We start from the raw sequence: 24173 nt of genomic DNA on the forward strand, positions 1-24173 counted from the left end.
GGTCTGCCAATAAAAACCCGAGTTGTTAGTTAGCGCTCTAGCCTGTCAAGTTCGTTCCTTCCTGTGCTGTCTTTCTGGCCTAAAAACTAATTCCAGTAATGCACCTACTATACTGCGGAAATGTTCTCGCAAGTTACAACAACTACCCCCACAGCAAGCGTTACTCATGCTATGCAGTTATTAGGGAGCAATTCACAGGGATACTTTACAGAACACTCAGGACATATCACTAAACCTAGCGGCGTTGCATTGCAATCCCTCAGGGCCGATATACACTCAGTGGCAAAAAATAGTTTGCTTTCAAGAAACATGTTAATTGGGTTGGTTGGTTGGTTTATGGGGTTTAACGTCCCAAAGCAACTAAGGCTATGAGAGACGCTGTAATGGAGAGCTCCAGAAATTTCGACCACCTGGGGTTCTTTAACGTGCACTGACATCGCACAGTACACGGGCCTCTAGAATTTCTCCTCCAAAGAAAATCAACCGCCGCGGCCGGGATCGAACCCACGACTTTCGGGTGAGCAGCCGAGCACTATAACCACTGAGGCACCGCGGCGGCGCACGCACACACGCACGCACACACACACACACACACACACACACACACACATGAAGGCTGTGCAGAAGATATACAGACACTAAAACAAGCAAAAAAAATGCAATTGCCTGAGGTGAAATGATCTGCTCTGTGTCACTGCAGTTTCTAAATAACAATAAAAGGAAAAACCTGCACGAATCTTTCATAGTTCTCAGTCAGCTGTGACAGCTTAAATTCTTCCCCCTGCTGCATTTGAATTGAGTGCGCTAACCCTTATGCTCACCATAAGCGCACTGAAGGTGCCTCGATGTACGGTGACTATAGGTGGTTCGTTCCTGTTGTCCTAGTCCGTAAACTCACAATATTCTGTTCACTTTTGTCTTGTTGTTTCTGTTGTTCTGCTTGGAATATGATGCGTTTCATGGTTTCATTAAAAAGTGTAGTTCTGCACGAGCCAAAAAGGAGTGAGAGGGGCGGGGTGCAGGATACTTGATCTTGCACCATTTTGAATGTTCACTGTTTTGTTATTTCACACTTGATGCGAAAGTATCTGTGCGATGATACTGTTATCGTATTATTTTCATTACACTGCCTGCTGTTGTTAGCATTCGGTGTTTAATGTGTTCTAGCTGCACTATGTGTTCTTGCTAGCGGAATGTGACTGTGCAACTCTGTAATTGCGACAAGTTTGGCATTTGAGCTATTTATTTTAGTTTTTGGGATTGTTTATGGTCATGGTTAAAGGGGCCCAGAAACACTATCTTAGTTGACTATTTTGCCTGTTGGTCGCATACAGTAACAATGGTGCTATTAGTGTCGGTAATACCGCGTATATTCCGTTTTTTAATATTATAATGTCCTCCCAAAAACAAATTCATGGCTCTGATGGTGTCCCCACACAGTGGCGGGTTTCAGCAGCGGATATGATATCACCTGGCACGAGCTTGATGATTGTACAAACAGTAAATATACTGCAAATTGTGTGAATAAATAGAGAAAAATTTTCTCACCTGTCTGCGTTTTATATTAGATCAAGAAAAACAACTTGTTTGTCTTAGATAAAAGTCCTGCAAAGCAAGTAAAATGAAAATACACCACCAGGGGCTCTGGAATGGAAATGACGCTGCCAGTCTCGGCAAGAACGAGTTGCAGAGAGCAGGCAACCGTGGAGTGCAAACTTCCGCGACGGGCTCTGGCAGGCTGTTTTGATTGGTTGCGCCAGGTGTCGTCATCGGGAGAGCGAAATAGGAGTGGGAAGCCCCGCCAAAATCAAGTTGACGGCAGCGTTTTGTTTGCTTGTATTTTCAAATTTCTTCATTGAATAACTCCTGTTCCTGTGCATTGATTCCTGTAATTCTTTATAAGTCATCATCTGTGTGACATAAAGAATCCACCTGAAGTATAGCCGGTATTCTCTCAAGCAGTGTTTCGCAGCCCCTTTAAGAACGCTTCCTGAGGTGTATATTGCATTCATGGTTCCAGCCCGCCCTGTAACGTCCCTGCAACTAGCAGTATTAATAAAGGTGAATGAATAAAAAAGCAAATGCTCTTTGATCACCATAACATGGAACTGACCGCCATGAATCTGTTAACTCTATGAGCTATTCGTATAGCTTTTTTTTTCATAAAGCCCAGAGCAATAGTGATGAAACAATATTGGTTAACATCAAAGAAAAAAGAAGATCTGGCTGCATCATGCTTAAATTTTTGCTGTACTGTATAGAAGGATACAACTTAAAAAAAAAAAAAGCAGCAGTTAATAGCACTAAGCCACGGTTCGCAGCATACTGTATTGCTCTGTTGGCCAATCATAATATTTAACGAAACCAGCCAGGTATCAAAATTCTAGAGCTTATAATTATTTTTTTTCATTAGCGCTTGTGTGTGTGTTTCGTCTCTCTTGTCCGTGTCTTTGTTTGCGCTATAACATTTCTACTTCAAGATGAACTACCAACTCGCCCAACAGGAAACATTAATAATATAATTTTTTGCGATTAGTTTTTTGTTTAGGTAAGAAGAAAAGTTTTAGCAACTGACAATTTTTTTTGTCGTGGAGGACATCTGTGCAGTGGTCGTGATTGTGGGCAGAGCTTCATAGCAGACTTGAAGGGGCCACGACAGCCTATTTTCGCGCATACCGTGCTTATAGCATATAATTCCCAACACATTAAGCTGCAATTTCCCGAAGTTTCAGTTGATTCTGTACAGTAGATATTTTTAAAACAAATTTTTTTCGTTTCTCTTGCGAGCTCCTTGGTGGTCTGGCAACCTCTGATCGCTGACGTCACAAGGGCATACTCGCCCCGCGTCGTCTGATGTGCGCTGTTCGCTGCGTTGAGGTACTTGCTCGCACATTGTGTACGGCGGTTACTCAACAGGTTTTTTTCTTTTAGCTTAGCGGAATAAAATGCATTTTGCATGTTTTGTTTTCAGAAGCCTTCAGCCTAGTATGCAAGCTTAGTGATCTTTGGGAGTATTAATTAATTAATAAATAGACTCAAATTATCACGAGGTGGCACTGCATGGGTGTGTAAGTCAAACATATATTTCTTTCGGCTCGTTGAACCCTTTTGCGGAACCAAGGCACTAGCAGAAGCCAACACGACTCGAATGTTTCACTGCCTGCATTGACGAATAGTCGCTGCCACCTAAATGGGTGCTTCAATATAATAGTGCATCATTTAGCATTTACTCTGCTTGTGCTAAGTCTGCAAGGAATGCGACAATTACGATTACTGCAGCCACGCACTGAGGTTGCTTACTTAGCTGTGCTCAAACAGTACTGATTGTTTGCTTGCCATGACGTAAAGTGGGCTCTCCATGTCTTAAATATTATCTACTCTTGCTCAGAAAATGTAGTTTGACTCTTTACACACTACAATAACACTGCAATAACAGCCGATGCTGCTATCGCCTGCTTTGAAAACGCTTCGTTTACGTACGGCGCTTCTTGCTAATTGTTTCTGCTTCCTCCAATGTCATCAATACTTGATTTTAAGTCGCTTTACCTGAAAATACGTTTGGACACCACTTGCATTAACGAAAACAGCCAAATTCGTTGTCCACAGTCGAAGCCAACGACCGCTGCTGGCTGCATGCCGACCTTCAACACACATGCTCTGCAGACCGGGTCACATCGGCACTTCTCCCTGACTCTACGGGCGTCCTGCGATCAAGGCAGTAATCGCTTTGAAGTCACTGCAACCAAAACTACGCTCGAAGGCTATTTGCATGCACTAAGAGCTGTGAATTTCCTCTTCGCAATCGCCGAAATCGCAAACACGAATCCTGCGGACTGGCTAGGCCTCGTCGCAAAAGGGGCAAGGGGCCGGCACTCTGCCGTCCACCGAAATTTAAGAATCTGGCAAAAGTTGACCAAAGCTCACTGTTTACACTGCTACAATACGCAGCCGTTGGTCGTGCTGACGTCATGGTCAGTTGTAGCGTGTCATACCTGTGCGTTAGCGACGGCATCTGCATACCGACCAGCCCACCGACCGTCAATCGACGTCACATTGGCCTAGTGTGACCGGAGCATACCAGAAAACTATGCTACTGTTATTGCTTTTGCGGCACTAGTCACTCATATATGAGGGACGCCTGCTACTGCGATCCCCTGCAAAAGTACAGGGGAGAAGAGAGCTCGCTGCGTGCTTTGCTGCAACAATAGCAGACGACGTTGCTTCGTGTATGCCCTAGTGACATCACGAGAGCCTTCAATATGGCGGTCGCTGCCGGTGGGAGGAGTTTACTGGTCTCAATTTCGGTCGCATTTTTTCGAATATACAGTGTGGCCTGGGCACCCAAATTTTGGATATTGAATCAGAGGCTCTTCTATTAATGGCTGAAGTACAAAATGGCAATACGAAGAACGACCCTGTCGTGGCCCCTTTAAGAGAGTATAGACACCTAATTTTGGTGGCGTGTGTTCTTCTCTGCAATGATGCGGAAGACACTACTATGCATGAATAACCAGATGGTATTTGCCTATGACTGTAAATAATTTATAATCAAAATTTTCTGTCATGCTGTTTTGGTTTTGGTTTCAACAGCCGAACGATGGCTGTGATGTCAAAGAAAGGCGATAGGTTATGTGAGGCATGGAAAAAGTGCAGTATAATCACTACTTCATTATTTTAATTCACTACAGTGATGAAGCCAGCCTTCCTCATGAGCTGCAATGACAACGAATGTAGAAGCACCGAATATATTGCAGTTTCCCATGCCATATATGACCTACGTCTCTTTGACGTCACAGCCATTGTTCAGCTGTTGAAACCAAAAACTGAAACAGCAAGGGAAAGAAATTTGATTATAGATTCTTTAGCAGTCATAAGAGAATACCGCGTAGTAATCTATGTATAATAATGCCTTACGCATCATTACGAAGAAGAAAACACACATCCAAAAGTTAGGTGTCTATACTCCTCTATGTTGTATCCGACTACAGAATGCCTGCTTTACGCTTGGATTTACAGAAGACCTGCTCACGTATGGACTTGCCAAGGTAAGTGATGGAAGCTTTATTCCTGCAAGGATGATCAGACAAAGCTGCTCTGTTCGGTAGTGTGTGTTTTGTGCGCTGAGTTGTAGCAAGCACTACAACCTCCTTATACCAACTGACACAAAACTACAGTGGCAATAATTGAGCTTCTTTTTCCGCTTGCGGTATGAGTGATGACGGGATGCTTAGACGAAGGCTCACAACTAGATCCAGACCCTCATCTCTTCCTTCCGCTCCAGAGCCCAGATGGAATTTCTAAAAAATTCCCTGCTTCTGACAAAACTTACACCTCAAAGCTTCAACAGAAAGCTTCACTACTGAAAGCTTCAATTTGGCAAATCAGCACAAATCGATGTCATTCCTAACCGGTACATTCCGAGGAGCGATCAAGGCTACGCACGTTAACACCATGAAACTCGGGGCTTTATTTTACCCTTCAAAACAAAAAATTTTTACAGATATATGCCCAAGGAACTTTGCGTGAAATGTTGTCCGAATGCAGGCTTCACTCGCTGAGATTTCACACACACTACACCACAATTTTGCAGAATGCTATTGCTATAATGCTCTCACAGTAAAAAATAAGCTGGCTAAACAACGCTACAGCTTTGTTAAAACATCCGGCTAAAGCCATGATGTCCCTCACCTCACTCCCCTTTCTTCTTTCTCTCTTCTTATTCTCTCTGTCTTTTGACTTCTGTGCTTCATTGCATCTTCTTTCCTCTCCTTGTTCGTCTTCTTTCTATTCTTTTTATTCTGCTTTTTCTGTCTTGGCTGGCAGATTCCTAGGACAATGACTACAATGGCCTTCAGTTACACGTGACTACACTGGATGGGATCCCAGCAAAGGCTCTCGTCATAAAATTGATTATGCTTACACTATGCTGCCGTGTAAGCCACCCAAAAGCAAGCTTTTTAAATCTGTCCCTTTTTTTTCATTTATTAATCCCTTAACGGACGGTCTAGGTACCCAGACAGTGTAAGACTGCTACAGTCACTTTCCTCTTAACTACTTATAATCCCTACGCATATGCGCAAAAAGAAAAAGATTGGTTATCAGGAAGTGAAAGGCGCAGTAACTGCCTCACTTCTCGGTCAGCTATTCAACTGCGCCGTGAGGGAAGAGATCGAGGGAGGTGGAAGCGAAAGAAGAAAGAACGAGGAGCCGTAGTGGAGGGCTCCAGAATAACACAGACCACTTGGGGATCTTAAACGCGCACCAATGTCGCACAGCACACGCGCACCTTTCGCTTGCCGCCTCCCTCAAAATGCGACCAGGTTCGAACTCTTGCACTACAGCTCAGTAGCCGAGCTCCCTAAGCACTCAGCCACCACTGCGAGTGTGCAGAAATGCATCTGCGCTGTGTGAAGTGGGTTCGTGCTCGAAATTGTTCTGGAGCCCTCCACTACAGTACTTCTTTCTCTCTTTCTTCTTTCACTTCCTAATAATAAGCAAGTCACCGAAACTTTCATTTCCTTAAAAGTGGTGTTCGTTTTCAGATGCGGACATAACGTCCCAGAGGTGATTCAAAGCATTTGGAGGCACCTTGCAAGTGCGCACCATCGAAGGTTGCATGATGAGCGAGGTGGTCACTTCAATGGAGAGACAAGCCACTTGGCAAAGGTTGCAGGAAAAACGTGCACAGGGTGGTCACGTGATAGAGGACACACATGCCTCGGTTTCGGGGCACAGTTAAGAGATAGAAAAGAGGCCTGCGTCACCCAACGGCAGCTGATTATGTACCCACACGTGAAGGCGTGAAGGCGGCCTAACACATCGTTAAGGCTTAAATAGAGCGTCGGGGGGTCACCATGCATCAAGCGACGAAAGAGGCCAGAGATGAGCAGTGTGGGAAAGATAGGCGGATAAATCAGCGACTGTAAAGCATTAAAAGCAGTGAGGAATGCTTGAAGCGCTGTTCACCTAGAGGAGAAACTGTTCTGAGCAGCGGCTCGTAAAGCTGCGGAAACAGCCAGGGTGGTCAGTGCTGGACACATTGAATGCAGGCAGGTACAGGCTGATCTGACCGACAGCTGAGTGTGGCTAGCGCCCTTTATGAGGCACCATAGAATGCGATAAATAATTTCGTGCAAAGCGTTCCATCTTGACAACGAGATGGAGTACAAATTGTTTAATGACTACTTCGCCTGTATACAGTGCCCATCCACTCCAGGCAGTCACCATTGCTGCCATTAGGCAGTAAATACAACCATGCTTTATGGCAGTATATATGTTTGTAGTCATCTGGACACTAAGAATTTCCTGTCCCATATTTGTAGTGGAAAGCATAAAAAATTTTGACCGCTTACCCGAAGGGTATACGATGACTTATATGCATTAGATGGTTCACAAAACGATTTACGCATGACACATACAATACAAAACAGCCCATGTGTTTACGTTATGGGATGGTTAGAAGAGTGCTTTATGGTTTGTGAAGTTTGTAGGCACAAATTCGGAGGATTTTGTCGCACAGCACCCGTGCGGGCAGCATCCTCTGTTTGTTCACGCATGTGTTCTGATCGAAAGCCTGCTTTCGCACAATACTTCCAGGTTAGCACTGAAAAATCACCAGCAATTTTTTTCGCCAAAGTGCCGATTGCCAGTTTGGATAATTTTGAGGTTTTGGAGACAGCAATCGCAACGATAAGAGTGTGCATGAAATTGCAAGTATTCTTTATTAGAAATCTCAAATAACTCGCAACAAATTACATGCACGTTGGGTTGGCGTTTTCAAAGCTTTTAGGAGAGTTGTACAGCACCCATACACGTTTACGCACCCTTCTATAACATCGAGATGAACAGCCTTGAACTTCGCCTTCAGTTAGACGCGCCCTTTTTTGGAAGGATCAAACAAAAAACCAGTCTTTCTTGCTTTGTTTCAGCTGGAAACGCATGGTCAGCCATCTTGTTTCGGACAACATTGTTATGCGGGAAAGCGCACTTGCGGAATTTTGAATATCCCTTATTGAGGCACAAAGAGTAACGAAAGCTGGCCGGCTGCTGTACATTGGCATGCTTTGTTCCATCACACGACTTTCTCAAAGCATTTTCGCTAAAAAGCACTGCTAGTGGGAACATGTTGGTATCAAAATCAGCATAAAAGCTCTTTTTGGTAAAGAGTACATCGTGAACACTTGGTGTGTCGCGTATTTGCAACACTGGCCATAAATGGGTTAAATCTCTTTCGAACCCTTACTATGCATGGCAGGACTTAATTTAGGGATAAGTTCTGAAAGTTCATTCATCAAGCAAGAGGCCAGAATGCAGAGACTTATGAGGTATTTTATTGGCATCAGTGTATCAAGCACTAACCTCATTGATGACAGCCTCTTCCACGCTGCTCACTGTTTCAATAGCCCACCCTGAATGTTAACCAGATTATCAAAGGGGTGACTCACCTAACCAGTTTATCAAACAAGTAACTCAAAAGGCATTTTACTGGAACAGTAATAGTAGAACCATTCCACAAATTCGCATCACTGACGTGTGACGGCAAAGGGCAGAAGCCATCACCCTCGAGTAGCGCCACCCTCCCACCAACCTCTACCACAGCAAAGGCTTCACCCTACCTACCAGAAGCCGATGAGAGAAGCCTCATGGGATCATTCAGTCAATCAATCAATCAGTCGGTTGGTCAATTGATCAATCAACCAGTCAGTCAATCGATCAATCAATCAATGGGACTTTATGTCGCAACTTCTCAAGAGAAAAAGGTGGCCGGTGGTATCTGATGAATGAACTGGAAAAGTGAATAAAGCGAATCCAAATTAATGAGATTCCACTCCACTAGCTTCCGCATTGGAAGCACAACTCACTGCCTCGGTCAGCCACTGTTGATTTTGATGCAGTGGTAGTCGGGCATGCCTGCAAAAACAGTCCCAGTTCAAGCAACCACATAGTGCAGAGTAGCAGTAAGACTCATGATCTGGGACACGATTGTATTCATTAAATGCCATGTGATCCTTGGATTAAAGCTTAGTCTCAGTGAAGAAAATCAAAGGAATCTTTTATGCCAGGAAGGAGCAGATCAAACTACATCCAACTTGGTTCCAGAACACGAAAATTTAATGCAAGGAATATGGGACATGGAAGAGACTCAGACAGGAAGAACACAGGTTTTTCAGTACAACTATCTAAAAGTCTGTTATCGTCCTGTCTGCATCTCTTTATGTCCCATAGCTTTCACAGATTTTATCTTAAGAAATCATGTCATACCAACTAGCACTTCACTGAGTATTCCTCTATTTTATTTATTTATTATGTGATACCATAAGAAGAGCCTCATGTCCCCGGACCCACAACCGGTGTCTCACACTTTGCCACAGGTGAAGTGGAGAGGGAAATCTCACTCTCCACTCTGGCATGTGTGGTCATGCACAGACGAGGGTCTTATGCTATCCCATTGTCACAGCTAATGGCAACTAGGTGTCCTCCAAATTTTTTATTTATGTACGTATTTATTTATATGTACTGCAATGCATCAAGTGCTATGGCAGGAAAGGGTTGAAAATGTACAAGGTACACATCTGAGTATAACAAAGAGATATGCACGACTGAGTAGTTTCATAAAAAAAATACAGTGCAGAGAAAGGAAAGGGTAAACAAAAGGGAAAGTTTACGTCCGGCCACCATGGCTCGGATGTGCAGTGATTAGGCATCTGGAATGGCGAATGCAGAAGTTTTGGATAAACGCCGGTGAATGTACCAACGTAATGAATTCCAGACTGTGATATAGCGGTGAAAAACTGAATTGGAGCACAGCGTAACAACTCAGGCAGAGTAGAACGGTGGGGCTAAGAATTAACATGCAGAAAACAAAAGTAATGTTCAATAACCTTGCAAGGGAACAACAGTTCGCAATTGGTAGCGAGGTGCTGGAAGCAGTAAGAGAATATGTCTACTTAGGGCAGGTAGTGACCGCAGATCCGGATCATGAGAGGGAAATAACTAGAAGAATAAGAATGGGGTGGAGCGCGTATGGCAGGTTCTCTCAGGTCATGAATGGTAGCTTACCAATATCCCTGAAAAGAAAAGTATATAACAGCTGTATCCTACCGGTACTCACCTATGGGGCAGAAACGTGGAGGCTAACAAAGAGGGTTCAGCTTAAGTTAAGAACAACGCAGCGAGCTATGGAAAGGAAAATGATAGGTGTAACGTTAAGAGGGCGGAGTGGGTGAGGGAACAAAACCGGGTTAATGACATCCTAGTTGAAATCAAGAGGAAGAAGTGGGCTTGGGCAGGGCATGTAATGCGAAGGCAAGATAACCGCTGGTCCTTAAGGGTAACGGAGTGGATTCCAAGAGAAAGCAAGCGTAGCAGGGGACGGCAGAAAGTTAGGTGGGCGGATGAGATTAAGAAGTTTGCGGGGATACAGTGGCGGCAACTAGCAAAAGACTGGGTTAATTGGAGAGACATGGGAGAGGCCTTTGCCCTGCTGTGGGTGTAGTCAGGCTGATGATGATGATGTAACAACTCAGGTAAGGGCCACACATTTTTTAAAATTCTGATGTGAATTTTGAAGGTACTGGATATACACGAATTAAAAAACATACCATATTTTTTTCTCAATTCCCAATGGTGCATAAATATCCAACAGACATCCGATTTAGATCTGACTGTCCAGGATCGGTAAAGGACGGCAAGGGGAGAAACACAGGACATTCACTTTCGGGCATCCCAAATGTCTATTTATTTTGACACAAGAGGCGTCCTACGGAAGTCAGCACACGGCTGTTCGATATATATCCTGCGACCAACGTATTGTGGACGTAACACTGGGTGTGTTTTCAGCGTGATTTGAGGCGCCTTCAATAAATGCTTCAAGTTGGTTTTTGATAATGCAATCTGTACGCTGTTTACATCAGTGCCAGACCTCTCCCCATCAGTAATGTGCACTCCGTGCAAGCTACTGTGGAAATTACGAGTGTCGACATGACTGTGCTTCACCTTCATGATCGCTCCGTACCTAAATTCAGCTCACTTTGAACATTTTAGGCTGCACAAGGTGGGTCAGGCGGAGTTATATCAGCAATTTTTATGCTCCATTATGCCGCATAAAACACCGGTCCTACCGACGACGGCGCCGTGCTCGAAGTCCTTCTCGCGCTGCAGATCTTCGGACGCTTCATCGGCTGGTTTTCAGTTCTGTCAGTATTAAGGGAGGAAAAATAGGGAATCGACGTTTATGCATATGTGCAGCATGCACGCAAGTGCTGTATTACATGTCAATGAATATTAGACTTTTAGCATACCGTAATACAAAACTGACAAACTTAATTCCCATCGGTCAACTCTTGAAATGAATTTTACAGTTAATGACTCAGCAGTCCGAGCTAAACACCTCAACGAGGGCACAATGGGCCCAGAAAAAAAGCCATGCCTCTAATTTTTAAAGTGGAAGCCTTTAATGCCTCATCGTTGTAAGTAGGAGCTGCCGACAGAAATGCCATGCTTTTCAGTTGGTCGAAATGGTCGTGACGTCACAGTGCACGAATTTCAAACAGGGCCAATTGTAGTTTGGATAGTAACCATGCAACCAATTAAAGGGGCGATATAGTGATGCTCCAGGTAAGTGGGACTGAATTTAGTAATTGACCAATTATCCTAATTAACCTTTCTTGTCAGACCAGAAAAATATTTAGAACCGAGTAGGAAATTGGTGGAGTTGGGGTATCGTACCAGGGTCTCCGGAGTGCGAGACGAGCACACTAACCACTCTGCCATGCAAGCTCTTTTTCTTCTTTCATGGTATTTATTTAGATGGTTTTGTGCAGAAAGGATATATATACATATGTGTATGTGTACACACACAACTATTTACACAGCACCTAGGCAGGCGCTACGTGGCGCAATTATAATAGTACACATATTATAACTAAAAGGCCGGTAAGGATATACAGCGCATCAGGAGAGGAAACCAATCCAGTAAAGTTTTCAATTCTTTGTTAGTGTCCGTTACCTGCGTCAACATTTGGGTAAAATGTATTGTGGGCGAAACAGCATGTTGAACGTTGCGGTCTTGCATGCGTGTTTTCCAAAGGCTATGATGCATGCACGTTTTCCAAATGCTATGAAGTCCAATCAGAATATTCATATCATAGGGGTTCGAGTCACGTTGGGAAACAACAAGGTAGCGCACACTGTAGCAGAAAATCTTTCGTTAGCGTCCTCTGCAACACATCCCAAAACAAAATCACGTCTTTGCAGTCTACAAAACAATGTTCAATTGTTTCAGGCACATTGCACAAGCGACAGTTTACAGAAGACAGAAAAATGTTTTTCCTATCGAGCCATTTGTTGACAGGTAGAGTTTCAGTGTGTAATTTATAGAAAAATGTTTTGGTGCAAGGAGAAATTGGCATTTTTCACACTTGGTTTAAAACATCATGACCCATGAGCCCAAAGTATAGACAGAACGATGCAGGGGGGGGGGGGGGGGGCAGAAAGAGCATCGATATCAAATCCCTGTACAGATTTTTGCGTGAAACAAAATATAAGTACTCATTTGAAAACTGAACTGTCAAAAAATGCATGAAGGTATAAACTTCCTGCATAAAGCCTATTAAACGGGGGTGTTCAGTAAAATTGGAAGAAACACTAAGTTCAGAAGTAGAGTCGTGAAGTTAAACTGCAAGAATGCTCTAATAATTGGATAGAAACAATCATGAAAAAGAAGAAACGGCCAACCAACTGTCTCACATACAGGTTCTCTAGATCCAGGCCACCTGTATAAACAGGCCTGAAAAGGTTATCACGCCGCATGGGCTCAAATTTCGAAGACCAAATAAACGTCACAAATTTACGATGGAGACGCTGTATGTAATTTCTGCCGCAGTGAAGGACCTGGAGTACGTAATAAATTCTTGTTGCCAGAAAGGTGTTGCAAGCCTGGGTTCAACCAAAAATTGAAAGCCAATGCTGTACAAACGTCTGAGCATAACGCTCAATGGCAGGAACTCGCTCTCTCCAGTAATGCACACTTGATTTGTAGGCATGAAGTGGAACACCAAGATATTTGGAGGCACACAAGGCCATTCTATTCCGGTGTACAGGGGCAGAGTTCTGCCCCTTGAATCAAACCATAGGCCAGAACTTTTGCAGCGATTCATTTGAGCTCCTGAAATGATGCCAAATTGATCTATCGTGGACAACACATCATCAATGCTGGGCTTATCAATGCAGAAAAACGCAAGATCGTCAGCATATGCCAGCAATTTGACTTCATTACCCAAAACAGGGAGCCCATGAATGTTACTGTTACGCAAAACACTCAAAGAAAGCGGTTCCAGGTAAAGAGTAAAAAGCAGAGGAGACATCGGACAGCCTTGCTTCACGGAACCCCCTTAAGTACAGAAAAACTCACGTTTGCTCGCTCTAGAAGCGAAAACAGAAATGAATGGCGAACGCAGTCAAATGCTTTTGCAAGGTCAATCTGAAGCAGAGCAAGCTGCTCATGACAGCTGGAGAAATATTCAAGAATTGTTCGCGCAGTGAGAGCATTACTTTGAATGAAGTGGCCTCTCAAGCCACACGTCTGGTGAGATACAATGAGTATCGACATTGCAAATCACAGGCGATTTGAACTTTAGCAAAAATTTTGTTATCCACATTTGCCAATATAATGGGTCTATAACCTTCTATGGAGAGCAGTTTTCCTTCATCCTCCACGCTAGCTCGATGGTTTGGAATGAACAAAGGCGCGCCTAGTGAATACGGTGTCTTCGTTCACTCCCATCTTCGTTCCTTCCCGTTACGGCGAGGTTCAGGTGTCCACCGAGAAAAGCCAATTTACCGATGACCAAGGCATAGAGTCCCCCAGAATTTTTCCTTCCTCCTTGGAAAAGGCGTTCAAAAGCACTAGGGCCATTTTTTTTTACCTACACTGGCTACACTGCTCTAGCAAGTGCATCATAAAATTATGATACACTAGTGTAGCCAGTGTAGGTAAAAAAAAATAACTGTAGTGTTCAAAAGTTATACACAGTTCAGATAGACCACTACATGACCACTATGACGAGGACAGCTTAGGATAAGTGGATGGATGATGGGAGCGTCTTCTTTAAATTGAGGTAATGACAGCTGCAACCAAGCCCTAGTTTTTTGCTTTATAATTCTTCAACAGTGTTTTTATTATACATTTCGTAACTTTAGATGGCTAATGATTATTTACAGAATACGTTAGCAAGGGTGCGCGCGGGGGCGCTGGTGGCGGCGGCTCCACTGATCTCCACTAGGTGGCTGGATGCCGCAGTCCCGCTTTCCGATTTAGAACTTTTATTTAGATTTAGAAGAGCTTTCCGAGACGAGCGCGAGCGAAGTCTTTTTAAGCATGAAATGCTTCTAGCTCCCGTTGTCGGCAGTGTGGTGACGTCACTCCGAGACCGAGTTTCAATGCAAAAAGTCGCGTCTTTCGCCCCTTCGTTCTCAATTTTTTGCATTGTTCGCGTGTAATTTCTGCTGTTCTATGAAAGGAACAAGCAAGCTGAACGCGAGAAATGTGAGCATTGTGTCTAGAACGTTCCCTGTAATTCCAGAGAAACCGAAGATAACAAGCATGCAGGTCTCACCCTGCCGCGGCAAAAAGGCACGTGCATTAAACGCTATGTTCTTGTCTGGTTCTTGTCTTCCGAGCGTGAAGGAGAAGTAGTGGAATGACGATGAGGCTAGGTCATCTTAAAACCGAATTTTCATGCAGCAAAGATAATTCACAGCGCGAGAGGAACGACTGACAAGAAAGACGAATGCTGCAGTGCGCGTGAGAAGCGCTGCTAGAAGCTGCACCAAGCACCACGAAAAGCCCATTCAGGCTTAGCTTGCTACAATACGAAACAGTACATGATATGCTCCGTTGAAAAAGCAGTACCATACCTTTTGGAGGCGCTAATGTGAACCAACCGAACATCGTCGACACCTCACCAGATAGTAGCCTAGCCCTCGCTACGGTTCGGTCTAAACATAATTCGTTAAAATGGTCGCTTGAAAGTCAGCTGCTTGGTGAATGTTTCCTCCTATTCTTTCTTATATTTATCCCCTTTTGTTAGCGTAACTTGGTCTTGAGCGCGGGAACAAGCATCACAGTGAAGAGACGAGTTGGCGACGCTACCACGGGACGACACAGAGTTGGGCAGACGAAGCTCCACACTGGCTGTATACGTCCTGTCGTAGTGTCGTCCCATTGCGATGCAATGGACCCTTACTTTTGAAACGTCTTTCCCGAAGACTTCGCTGGTCTGCTCACTCAGTTGACGGCGCAACAGGTAGGCATTGTCATGTAAAAAGACGAGAACGGCGAAAAGACGGAGTGCTAAGTGGGAAAACAAAACTGGAACTGAAAAACCGTGCTGAGGTCGGATTTCACGCACTGCCAAAGGCTGACTTCCGGGACAAGGCCGCTTACTTCCGGTGGCTTCACTTTCGGGCGCTCAATGCGCCATCCAGATTCCTAGTGGAGATCAGTGGCCGGCTCTTACCTTCTGACCTCCCATCGCCATCACACAAACGCACGCTTCGCGCCTTCGCGCGTTTCGCGGCTTTTTTGCTCTGTCTCTGTTTCTGTTTGCTCTGTCTTTTTTGCTCTGGCCTCCGGAGTGCACGTGAACTTGTTGGTAAGTGCACCATTTTCTACTAGCCATTTGAAGCCTGTTTAACAGCAATGAGTAGCAGAATTCCGAAACTATAGTTTGTTCTCGTGTTCAGTGCTTGCGTGTTGAGTGCCATACCGCTACCGCGAGAACGCTCGCGAAAAGGCTGCGGGGGAGGCAAAAAAACTTTACAGCTCCTTGGATGTGCTAATATGGACGAAGAGGTAGTGCGTGCGTGCGATGTGAAATCAAAACACTTGTTGTTATACCCTCACTTGTAGCCATTTATTTACACTGTCTCGTTTTAAGACAGCTACCTCACCATATAATCTGCTTGTTGATGCCCTTCTTGCTCAATGCACACTGACAGTAGTTTTCTTTCATGGTGCAGCACAGATAGTGTGCCATATGATAATTCATTCAGTGTTGCATTTCACACAAGTGCAATCTAAACACATCTTTAGTTTTGTGTATTCTCATATTTTATTAGGTTTACTTTTTTTCTGAAACATCAAAACATCTTGCTGCGTGTATGAAGGAAGCCAGTAGTCATTGAAACCAAGGAAGGCTAATTATATTTCAGGTAAAAAATTATTACACTGCTAATTTCTTATTGATCAACACCACCAATAAAAATAAAAACGTTCCTCTATGCTTTTCTTGGTTTCAATGACCGCAGGCCTTCTTCATATGCATGTCTTAATGAGCCCGTCATTTTGTATACCCTTGCCTTCTCATCTTGCTGTGTGGTCATTTAACTGTGCAGAATGACTGAGTGACTGCCGACCCGAACCATTGCTACTGCAGAGTGACAAATTGAAGTGTTTCCTGGGTGGACATTTTTTTCTGGGCTGAGATTCAAGACACTTGTGCAGTCTTTTCCCTGATCTCCAGCTGTGGTTGCCTTGCATATTTTTTTCTCACCACATTGTTGCAACTTGTCCAGTAATGTGTCATATTGGTGAAGTTTTCATTCATAGGGTCACACTGTGAGGTTCTTGAAATTCCGCAGGTGGTGTGACGCTCTTCCTATGTTGAGATTTTTCTTCTTTTTGTATGGTGCTTTTAAACCTAATTTGTGCATCTGAACTATTATTAGGTATTCCAGTGACTTGTTTAGTGCTATGCCAAGAGCTGAGGTTTTTTGTTCTGCAGCTCTCATTTCTTTTCCATTTCCTCTGTTTTAGCAACTTGTTCAATGCTGTGGCATATCAATGAAGCTTCAGGACTATGAATAAAGCCTTAGCACTCAAAGGATGTAAGGAAAAGCTGGTCACCTTAAACCTCTTTCAGAGCAGCGTATTGAGAAACTCAACCACGATAGTTTCTTCATTTTTTCCCCCCTGATTTCTCGTCCTAAAATTTTTTACGCGGGTGTTAAACAAGTAAATATGGTAGCAATCGTACAACGGCCCTTAGGTTTGCAGATTTTCACATTTGGTCCTCCTGATCATGTCATGACCCTCTTGACTAATCGGGGAATTTCGTTACGGAGAAACCCCTTGGTTTGCGCAAGACGACAATCCAAATTGGCACCAATAAATGGCACGCAACCATGCACATGCACTCACATACGTACGTACACGTGCACGCACAAACGAATACATGCCCACTGGACGGGGGTCTCTTGACTGAGTGTTCACCTTTGTACGAGTGGACTACTCTAAAAATGTACTTACTGTTTTACAAAAGTTGTGTGGGCACGCAAGTGATACTGTCCCTTTTGAGACAGTACAAGACACCAGGAGTTTGGAAATTCTCGGTATGATTTTTTGCCCGGCACATACCTGTCTTAATTATGCCATGCCTGAATTCCTGGCAAAACTGACCATTAGAGAAGCTCTCAAACACCTTCTGAGGAGAGTACATAAACTAACATAAACGCCTAACATATCTTAAAGGACTATAGACACCTGGCTTTTGGGTGCATGTCTTCTGTTTGCAAAATGATGCGCAAAGCATTATTATACATGGATTACAACCGCATATTCTTGGTTGTGTGTCGTGTGAGGCATGAAAAAACTGCATATGGTCGCTGCTTCCCCATTCGTTGTCATTCTGTCTCTTGAAGAAAACTGCATTGTAGTGAATTAAAACAATTAAACAGTGAAAATATCGGAGTTTTCCCATGCCTCACGTGACAAAAATCCGCTCTTTGATGTCACAACTATCGTTTTCTGTTGAAACTGACACCGAAACAGTCATGACAAAAAATTAAGAGCGGCCGCCGTGGTGGCTCAGTGGCTATGGTGCTCGGCTGCTGACCCGAAAGACGCGGGTTCGATCCCGGCCGCAACGGTAGAATTTCGATAGAGGCTAAATTCTAGAGGCCCGTGTACTGTGCGATGTCAGTGCACGTTAAAGAACCCCAGGTGGTCGAAATTTCCGGAGCCCTCCACTACGGCGTCTCTCATATCCTTAGTCGCTTTGGGACGTTAAACCCCATAAACCAACCAACCAACCAAAAAATTAAGAGTACATATGTAGCGGCCGTAAGTGAACTCTGCAAGGTGATTCACGTGTTGTAATGTCTTCTGCATGATTGAAAAGAAGGAAACATGCCACGACAATTAGGTTTCTATATTCCTTTAACATATATAACGTAAACACCTGAGCCAAATCACGCTCTTCTACATGCAGCAGAGAATGCATACAAGTTGGCAAGTGCTTCTGGCTGCCTTTTCATGCTCGGGGACTCCTCCGTTGCATTTGCACCTGCCGAGTTCTGTTCGGGGGTGGCATTTGGTTAGATTCTTTCAAATGTAAGGGAGCTACCATGGCCACGCCAGTCAGCAGTCAGGAAGCTCCACCCCCTGGGGAATTACCGCGCGAGGGGCGCCAACCTTTGAAAGTGCAAGAAGTGACGAGAGAAGAGGGAAAGGCACGAAGACAATGAGATTTAAATTTCGACCGCTGTTTTAAATTTTAGGTTTAGATTTAATGGGCCTAATTGAAGATCAAAAAGCAACTCAGGCTATGAGGGACGCCTTAGTGAAGGTCTCCAGATAATTTCGACCATCTGGGGTTCTTTAATGTGTGCTGACATCGCAGAGTATACAGGCCTCTAGCATTTCGCCGCAATCGAAATGTGACCGCTGCGGCTGGTATCGAACTCTCGTCTTTCAGGTCAGCAGACAAGCACCATAGCCTCTGAGCCAACGCGATGGCCTGTTCCAGTAGTAGTTTTTGATCACAGATAACTAAGTTTCTACAGTTGGCAGAGCACCGGACGTGAGATTCGAAGGCCATGGGTTCGGATCCTATCAGTGACATGGGATTGTTTTTCATCTCCGTTGTCATGAATTATCTTTAAAATAATTACCCACTTAATCTTTGATTGATCAACATCACAAATTAAAAAATCCCTTATGCTTCTTGGTTTCGGTGTCTGTTGGCTTCCGTCATGTCCGTCCTTTATAGTACGCTCGAGTGTCAGCTGCAATCACTGCTACTTGCTGCTTTTGCAGAGCCAATCGAGGCGTAGGAGAGAAGGCCACAGGAATAGAAAATTAACTATTACAATTATTTATTTATTTATTTATTCAATAAACCCCTAAAGGCCCTCAATCGAGGGTATTACATAGGGGGGAGCAATGACACACAACGCAAAATAAGAATGAGCAAGCACCAAGGTGCAAAACATAAATACAAAAAGCACATGTAGAAAACAAAGCAAGAAACAAACAAAAACCTGTAGTATACATTGTAATTTACACGAAAAAAGAACAGATAGCGTTTTAGAGGCAATAACAATCGCAGGAACAAAAAAAATAATAAAACAGCTCAATGCAGCAAGTGGTACAATCAATTAGTAAAGCTAAACAGACATTTGGGTTAGAAGGTCGTGAAACTTGTTAAGATCCCTTTCAGAAGCGATGTGTGATGGTAGATTATTCCAGTCGACTATAGTACGTGGTACGAAAGAGTTAGCAAAAGAAGAAGTGTGGCATGATATCCGTTTAACTTTCAGCGGGTGGTCGCGACGTGGAAAAAAAGATTCAGGTGATTGAAAAAAAATGTTATGGAGCAGAACATGATGGTAAAGTTTATGGAAAAGGGTCAAGCGTGATAGTTTGCGGCGATGTGATAACGTATCAAGTTCGGCGCGAGCCTTTAGTGCGGTGACGCTAGTATGACGAGAATAATCAGAAAAGATGAATCTAACGGCACAGTTTTGCAAAGATTCCAAGTCATCTATAAGGTATGCTTGATCCGGGTCCCAGATGGCCGACGCATATTCGATTTTAGGCCGTATTAAGGTAACGTATGCTAGTTTTTTTAGGTGAAAAGGCGCTTGTTTAAGGTTACGTTTTAGAAGACCCAGGGAGCGGTTAGCAGCTGCAAGAATATGGCTAATATGGTAATTCCATGTTAAATTGGACTGAAGGTGTAGTCCCAAATACTTGTAGGAAGTAGAAAGTTCAACCGGGTTATTAAGGAGAGTGTAAGATGTCGGGATGCGGCAAGACTTGCGAGTGAAAGAGACAAGTTTAGTTTTAGAGGAATTAAGGGTCATTAACCAAGAAGAACACCAGTTACTAATGGAATCTAAATCAGTTTGCAAAGATTGGCGGTCAGAGTCATTAGAAATGCTACGGTATATAACACAGTCATCAGCGAATAATCTGATTTTGGATGATGCGCAGGCGGGTAAGTCATTTATGAAGATTAGAAAAAGTAAAGGTCCCAAAACGCTTCCCTGGGGAACACCGGACGAAACGGGTGAGGAGGACGAAAGATGATTATTGACAGAAATGAACTGAGATCGGCATGCAAGAAAAGCTTTAACCCAGGCAATAACATCGGAATGAATGTTCAAGTGGGTTAGTTTGAGCAAAAGTCTGTGATGGGGGACCCGGTCAAATGCCTTAGAGAAGTCAAGGAATAGCGCATCGACTTATTTGCCTGCATCCACTGATGAAAAGAGGTCGTGAGTGAAGCCGGAAAGTTGAGTGTCACATGAAAAACCCCTTCGAAATCCATGCTGATATTTGAATATGATGTTATGGTGCTCAAGATAGCTGATAATATTAGTGTAAACAACATGTTCCATTAGCTTAGATATGGAGCTAGTTAAGGATATTGGACGATAGTTGAGGGGATTAGAGTGGTCACCAGATTTGAATATCGGTATTACTTTAGCTACGCGCCACCAGCTTCACCAGTTCACCAGCTTTCTAGTTAAAGCAATTCACCACTTTTGTGGTGTTCGTTAACACAGCAGAACTATGCCGCGAAAGCCATACTGTTACCTCAAAAAGCCTATTTCTTTAATCAGTGCCGTGCTTTCCTGAAACACTTGGTATATATCTATCGCCCGCCATGAAAAGCTCCTAAAAAGGCCTGCATTAACTAATAATAACCTTCTCTTCAGGGTCTCTCGGAAGCGCTGGAAAAACATTTAATAAGGTCCGGCAGGTATCTGGGTTGGCGGCCACCAACCCTCGCTCCCCCTTGGCGCCGTCACTGGCATAAACGCTTATTTCCTCCGCTCTTTTGTCACCTTCGGAAAAGTCGAACCGTGAAGCAAGCACCAGATATGGTAGTAGCTTATAAGAACAACCGGCATTCATGCAGTTGTCCTTGCCAGTACACAGGTGCGTTGATGGTACTCCGCACAAGCAATTGCACAAGGCAATGAAATCAAAGCGATAGTAAACCTTCTGCGCACGTCTGTTACGTGGATTTGTGAGATTGATGCTGGAACCTCATACACTTGGTTGCTCACGAGCTCTTTGTCAATTGTCTGCTCTTCTGTCCTCAGAAGATGGAAACCACAAACCCAGACCACAATCGGTCCTCTCCTGTGACACATGCGGCAACTTCTTTTCCACGCAAGAGCACTTGTGGCGCACAGGAGGCGCAACACCCGCAGAGACCACAGGGAAGGCACCGTTGCGCCCACTGCTCCTACTCCAGCGATTACAAGTGAGACACGATTTGACTGCTCGCCTCGTTTGGGTGCTTTTAATGGGTATACGTACTGTACACGTACGGCTTCAAAAAGGAAGTGTTTTCCAATTTTTAGATGAAAGAATAATAGGATGGGAGAGGGAAATGCTCAGTTACAACAGGATAAAGGCGTTAGAGGAAAAAGAAAAAATATATACATATATTTTCCTCCCTCCTTTTGGACGAACAAGTGCCAGTCAGAGCTGGATTCGTGGCCACTGGTGGTATCGTATGCATGCAGTGGGCATCTTAGATTTTATCCTCAGGGCTGTCAGTGGGGCTTGCGTACTCAAAGTGTGCCGCCTCTCCTCCCTTTTTCTTTTCTCAACCAGAAATAATGTCACCACACACGAGCGTATCCACACTGGTGAGCGGCCCTTTGTGTGCCAGAAGTGCAGGAAAGGATTCAAACTGCGGCATCATCTCACCCAACACCTGCTGGTCCACTCTGGGGAGAAGCCGCACGAGTGCACAGACTGCGGACAGCGCTTCAGCCAAGCGTCCAATCTGTCGGTTCACCGCAAGGAGCAGCACTCTGTGGATGGCGGGGCTAAATCGCACCTGTGTCCCCATTGCGGAAGGGGGTTCACCCGGAGGGGCCACCTCAAAGCTCACCTGCTGACACACACGGGGCAGAGGCCCCACGCTTGCTCACAGTGCGGGGTGTGGTTCACGCAACGCAGCAACGTCATGAGACACGAGAGGGTGGTGCATTACCGCCAATACCGGCTGCACTGCCCCCACTGCGGGAAAGGGTTCAGGGACGCGGCCACCATGAGAAGCCACATGCGCACATGCTACGACTCCGCCGTGGAAGAGGGACCACTGTAAGGCGAAGAATGTGGGACTCAGTCCAGGTGGAGGTTTTAATAAAAGAGAATTTCGTTCGTGCTGCGACAGATTTTTGTATTATGAGGCAAACGTGAGGGAGGGAGGGAGGAAGTACGTCAGTCATAGGGCTGACATGAAAGAAGTTTATACAAACAAGGAAAGGAAAAGTGAAGGCTCTCTTCCCACACCCTTGTGTGCGTTTTTTCCCTCAACAGCTGTGAAGAATTACGCAAAGTAATTTTTAGCGCAGAAAGACAGCACAGAAAGGAAAGAACTTTACAGCGCAGAGCGCTAACATCTCAGGTTTTTATTGCCAGACCACTTGCTTTCATACATAGCGTGTTCATATCAACAAACTAAGGGAAAAGAATTCACACATGAATCTATCACTTAAATTGAGATCGCATTATCCCACGAGAAGGATGGGAGGAAATTCTTTCATTCACTGTGTTGATACGAGCAGCTGATGCATAAAAAGTAGTGGTCTGGCAATAAATACCCGAGTTGTTAGTTAGCGTTCTGTCCTATCAAGTTTGTTCCTTCCTGTGCTGCCTTTTTTGTCTTAGAAACAAATTCCAGTAATTTACAACAACCCTGCCGAAACGTTCTGGCAAGTTAGAACAACTAGCCCCAACACAAGTCTTACTCATCCTGTGTAGTTATTAGGGAGCAATTCGGAAGGATACTTAAAGAACACTCAGGACGTACGACTAAACCTAACGGTGTTGTGATCCCTCAAGGGCAAAAAAGTAGTTTGCTTTCAATGAACGCGTTAATCAGGTGAGTTTCAACAAAAACTGAAAAAATAAAGAAGATTTTCGCGACAAATTCATATAGAGCAAGGCTGTAGAGAAGAATTGATATACAGCAACACTAAAACTGGAAAAAAAAAGCATTTGCCGGAGGTGCAGTGATCTGCTCAGCTTCACTGTGGTTTCTAAAGAACAATAATATGAAAAACATACACGAATTTTTCATTAGCGTAAGTTCTCAGTCAACCATGACTGCTTAAATTCTACCCCCCACTGCATTCGAATTCAGTGCACTAACTCCTATGCACATCACAAGCGCAGTGAAGGCGCCTTGACGTACGGTGACTATATGTGGTTTGTTCCTATTGTCCTTGTCCGTAAACTCACCCTATTCAGTTCGCTTTTGTCTTGTTTCTGTTGTTCTGCTTGGAAAGTGATGTTTTTCATTGCTTCATTGAGAGGCGTAGTTCTGCACGAGCCAAAAAATAAGAAGGAAGGGGGGGCTGTCCAGGATGATTCATCATGCACCATTTTGAAAGTTCACTGTTTTTTTTATTTCACACTTGATGGAAAAGTGTCTGTGTGATGATACTGTTATAGCATTACTTTCATTACACTGCCTACTGTTCTTAGCATTCGGTGTTTAATGTGTTTGCGCTTTACGGGTTCTTGCTAACGGTATTTGACAATGCAACTGAGTTGCTACAAGTTTGGCATTTCAGCTATTTATTTTGGTTTTTTCCATTGTTTATGGTTGTAGTTATGAACACTTTCTGAGGTGCATATTGCATTTGTGGTTCCAAACCTCCCCCTAACATCCCTGCAACTAGCAGTATCAATAAAGGTGAATGAATAACCAAAGCAAATGCTCTTTGATCAGCATACCATGGATATGACCACCATGAATATGTCAACTGTGTGAGCTATTCGTATAGTTTTTTTTTCATAAAGCCTAGAGCAATAGTGATCATGAAACAATATTGCTTAAAATCAAAGCGAAAAGAAAATC

General features: G+C 44.0%; 1 protein-coding gene across 1 annotated transcript; it reads left to right on the plus strand.

Annotated features, from left to right (window-relative positions):
- The first annotated feature begins 21010 nt into the window (after window positions 1–21010).
- LOC149329995 (zinc finger protein 711-like) lies at window positions 21011–22412 on the plus strand. The gene is made up of 2 exons (XM_089559339.1): window positions 21011–21557; window positions 21914–22412. The coding sequence occupies exons 1-2, from the start codon at window positions 21397–21399 to the stop codon at window positions 22410–22412; spliced, it is 660 nt and encodes a 219-aa protein (XP_089415465.1). The 5' UTR covers window positions 21011–21396.
- Window positions 22413–24173: the final 1761 nt, after the last annotated feature.

This window comes from Amblyomma mixtum, chromosome 9 (assembly GCF_055824585.1).
Source record: "Amblyomma mixtum isolate Tamu chromosome 9, ASM5582458v1, whole genome shotgun sequence".
Lineage (NCBI taxonomy): Eukaryota > Metazoa > Arthropoda > Arachnida > Ixodida > Ixodidae > Amblyomma > Amblyomma mixtum.

What these genes read in the sequence shown, in the direction of transcription:
- LOC149329995 (XM_089559339.1), top strand. Translation starts at nt 21,397, where the DNA reads ATGGAAACCACAAACCCAGACCACAATCGGTCCTCTCCTGTGACACAT. An exon ending in TCCTACTCCAGCGATTACAA is followed by an intron (nt 21,558 to 21,913) that starts GTGAGACACGAT and finishes TTTCTCAACCAG; the next exon opens with AAATAATGTCACCACACACG.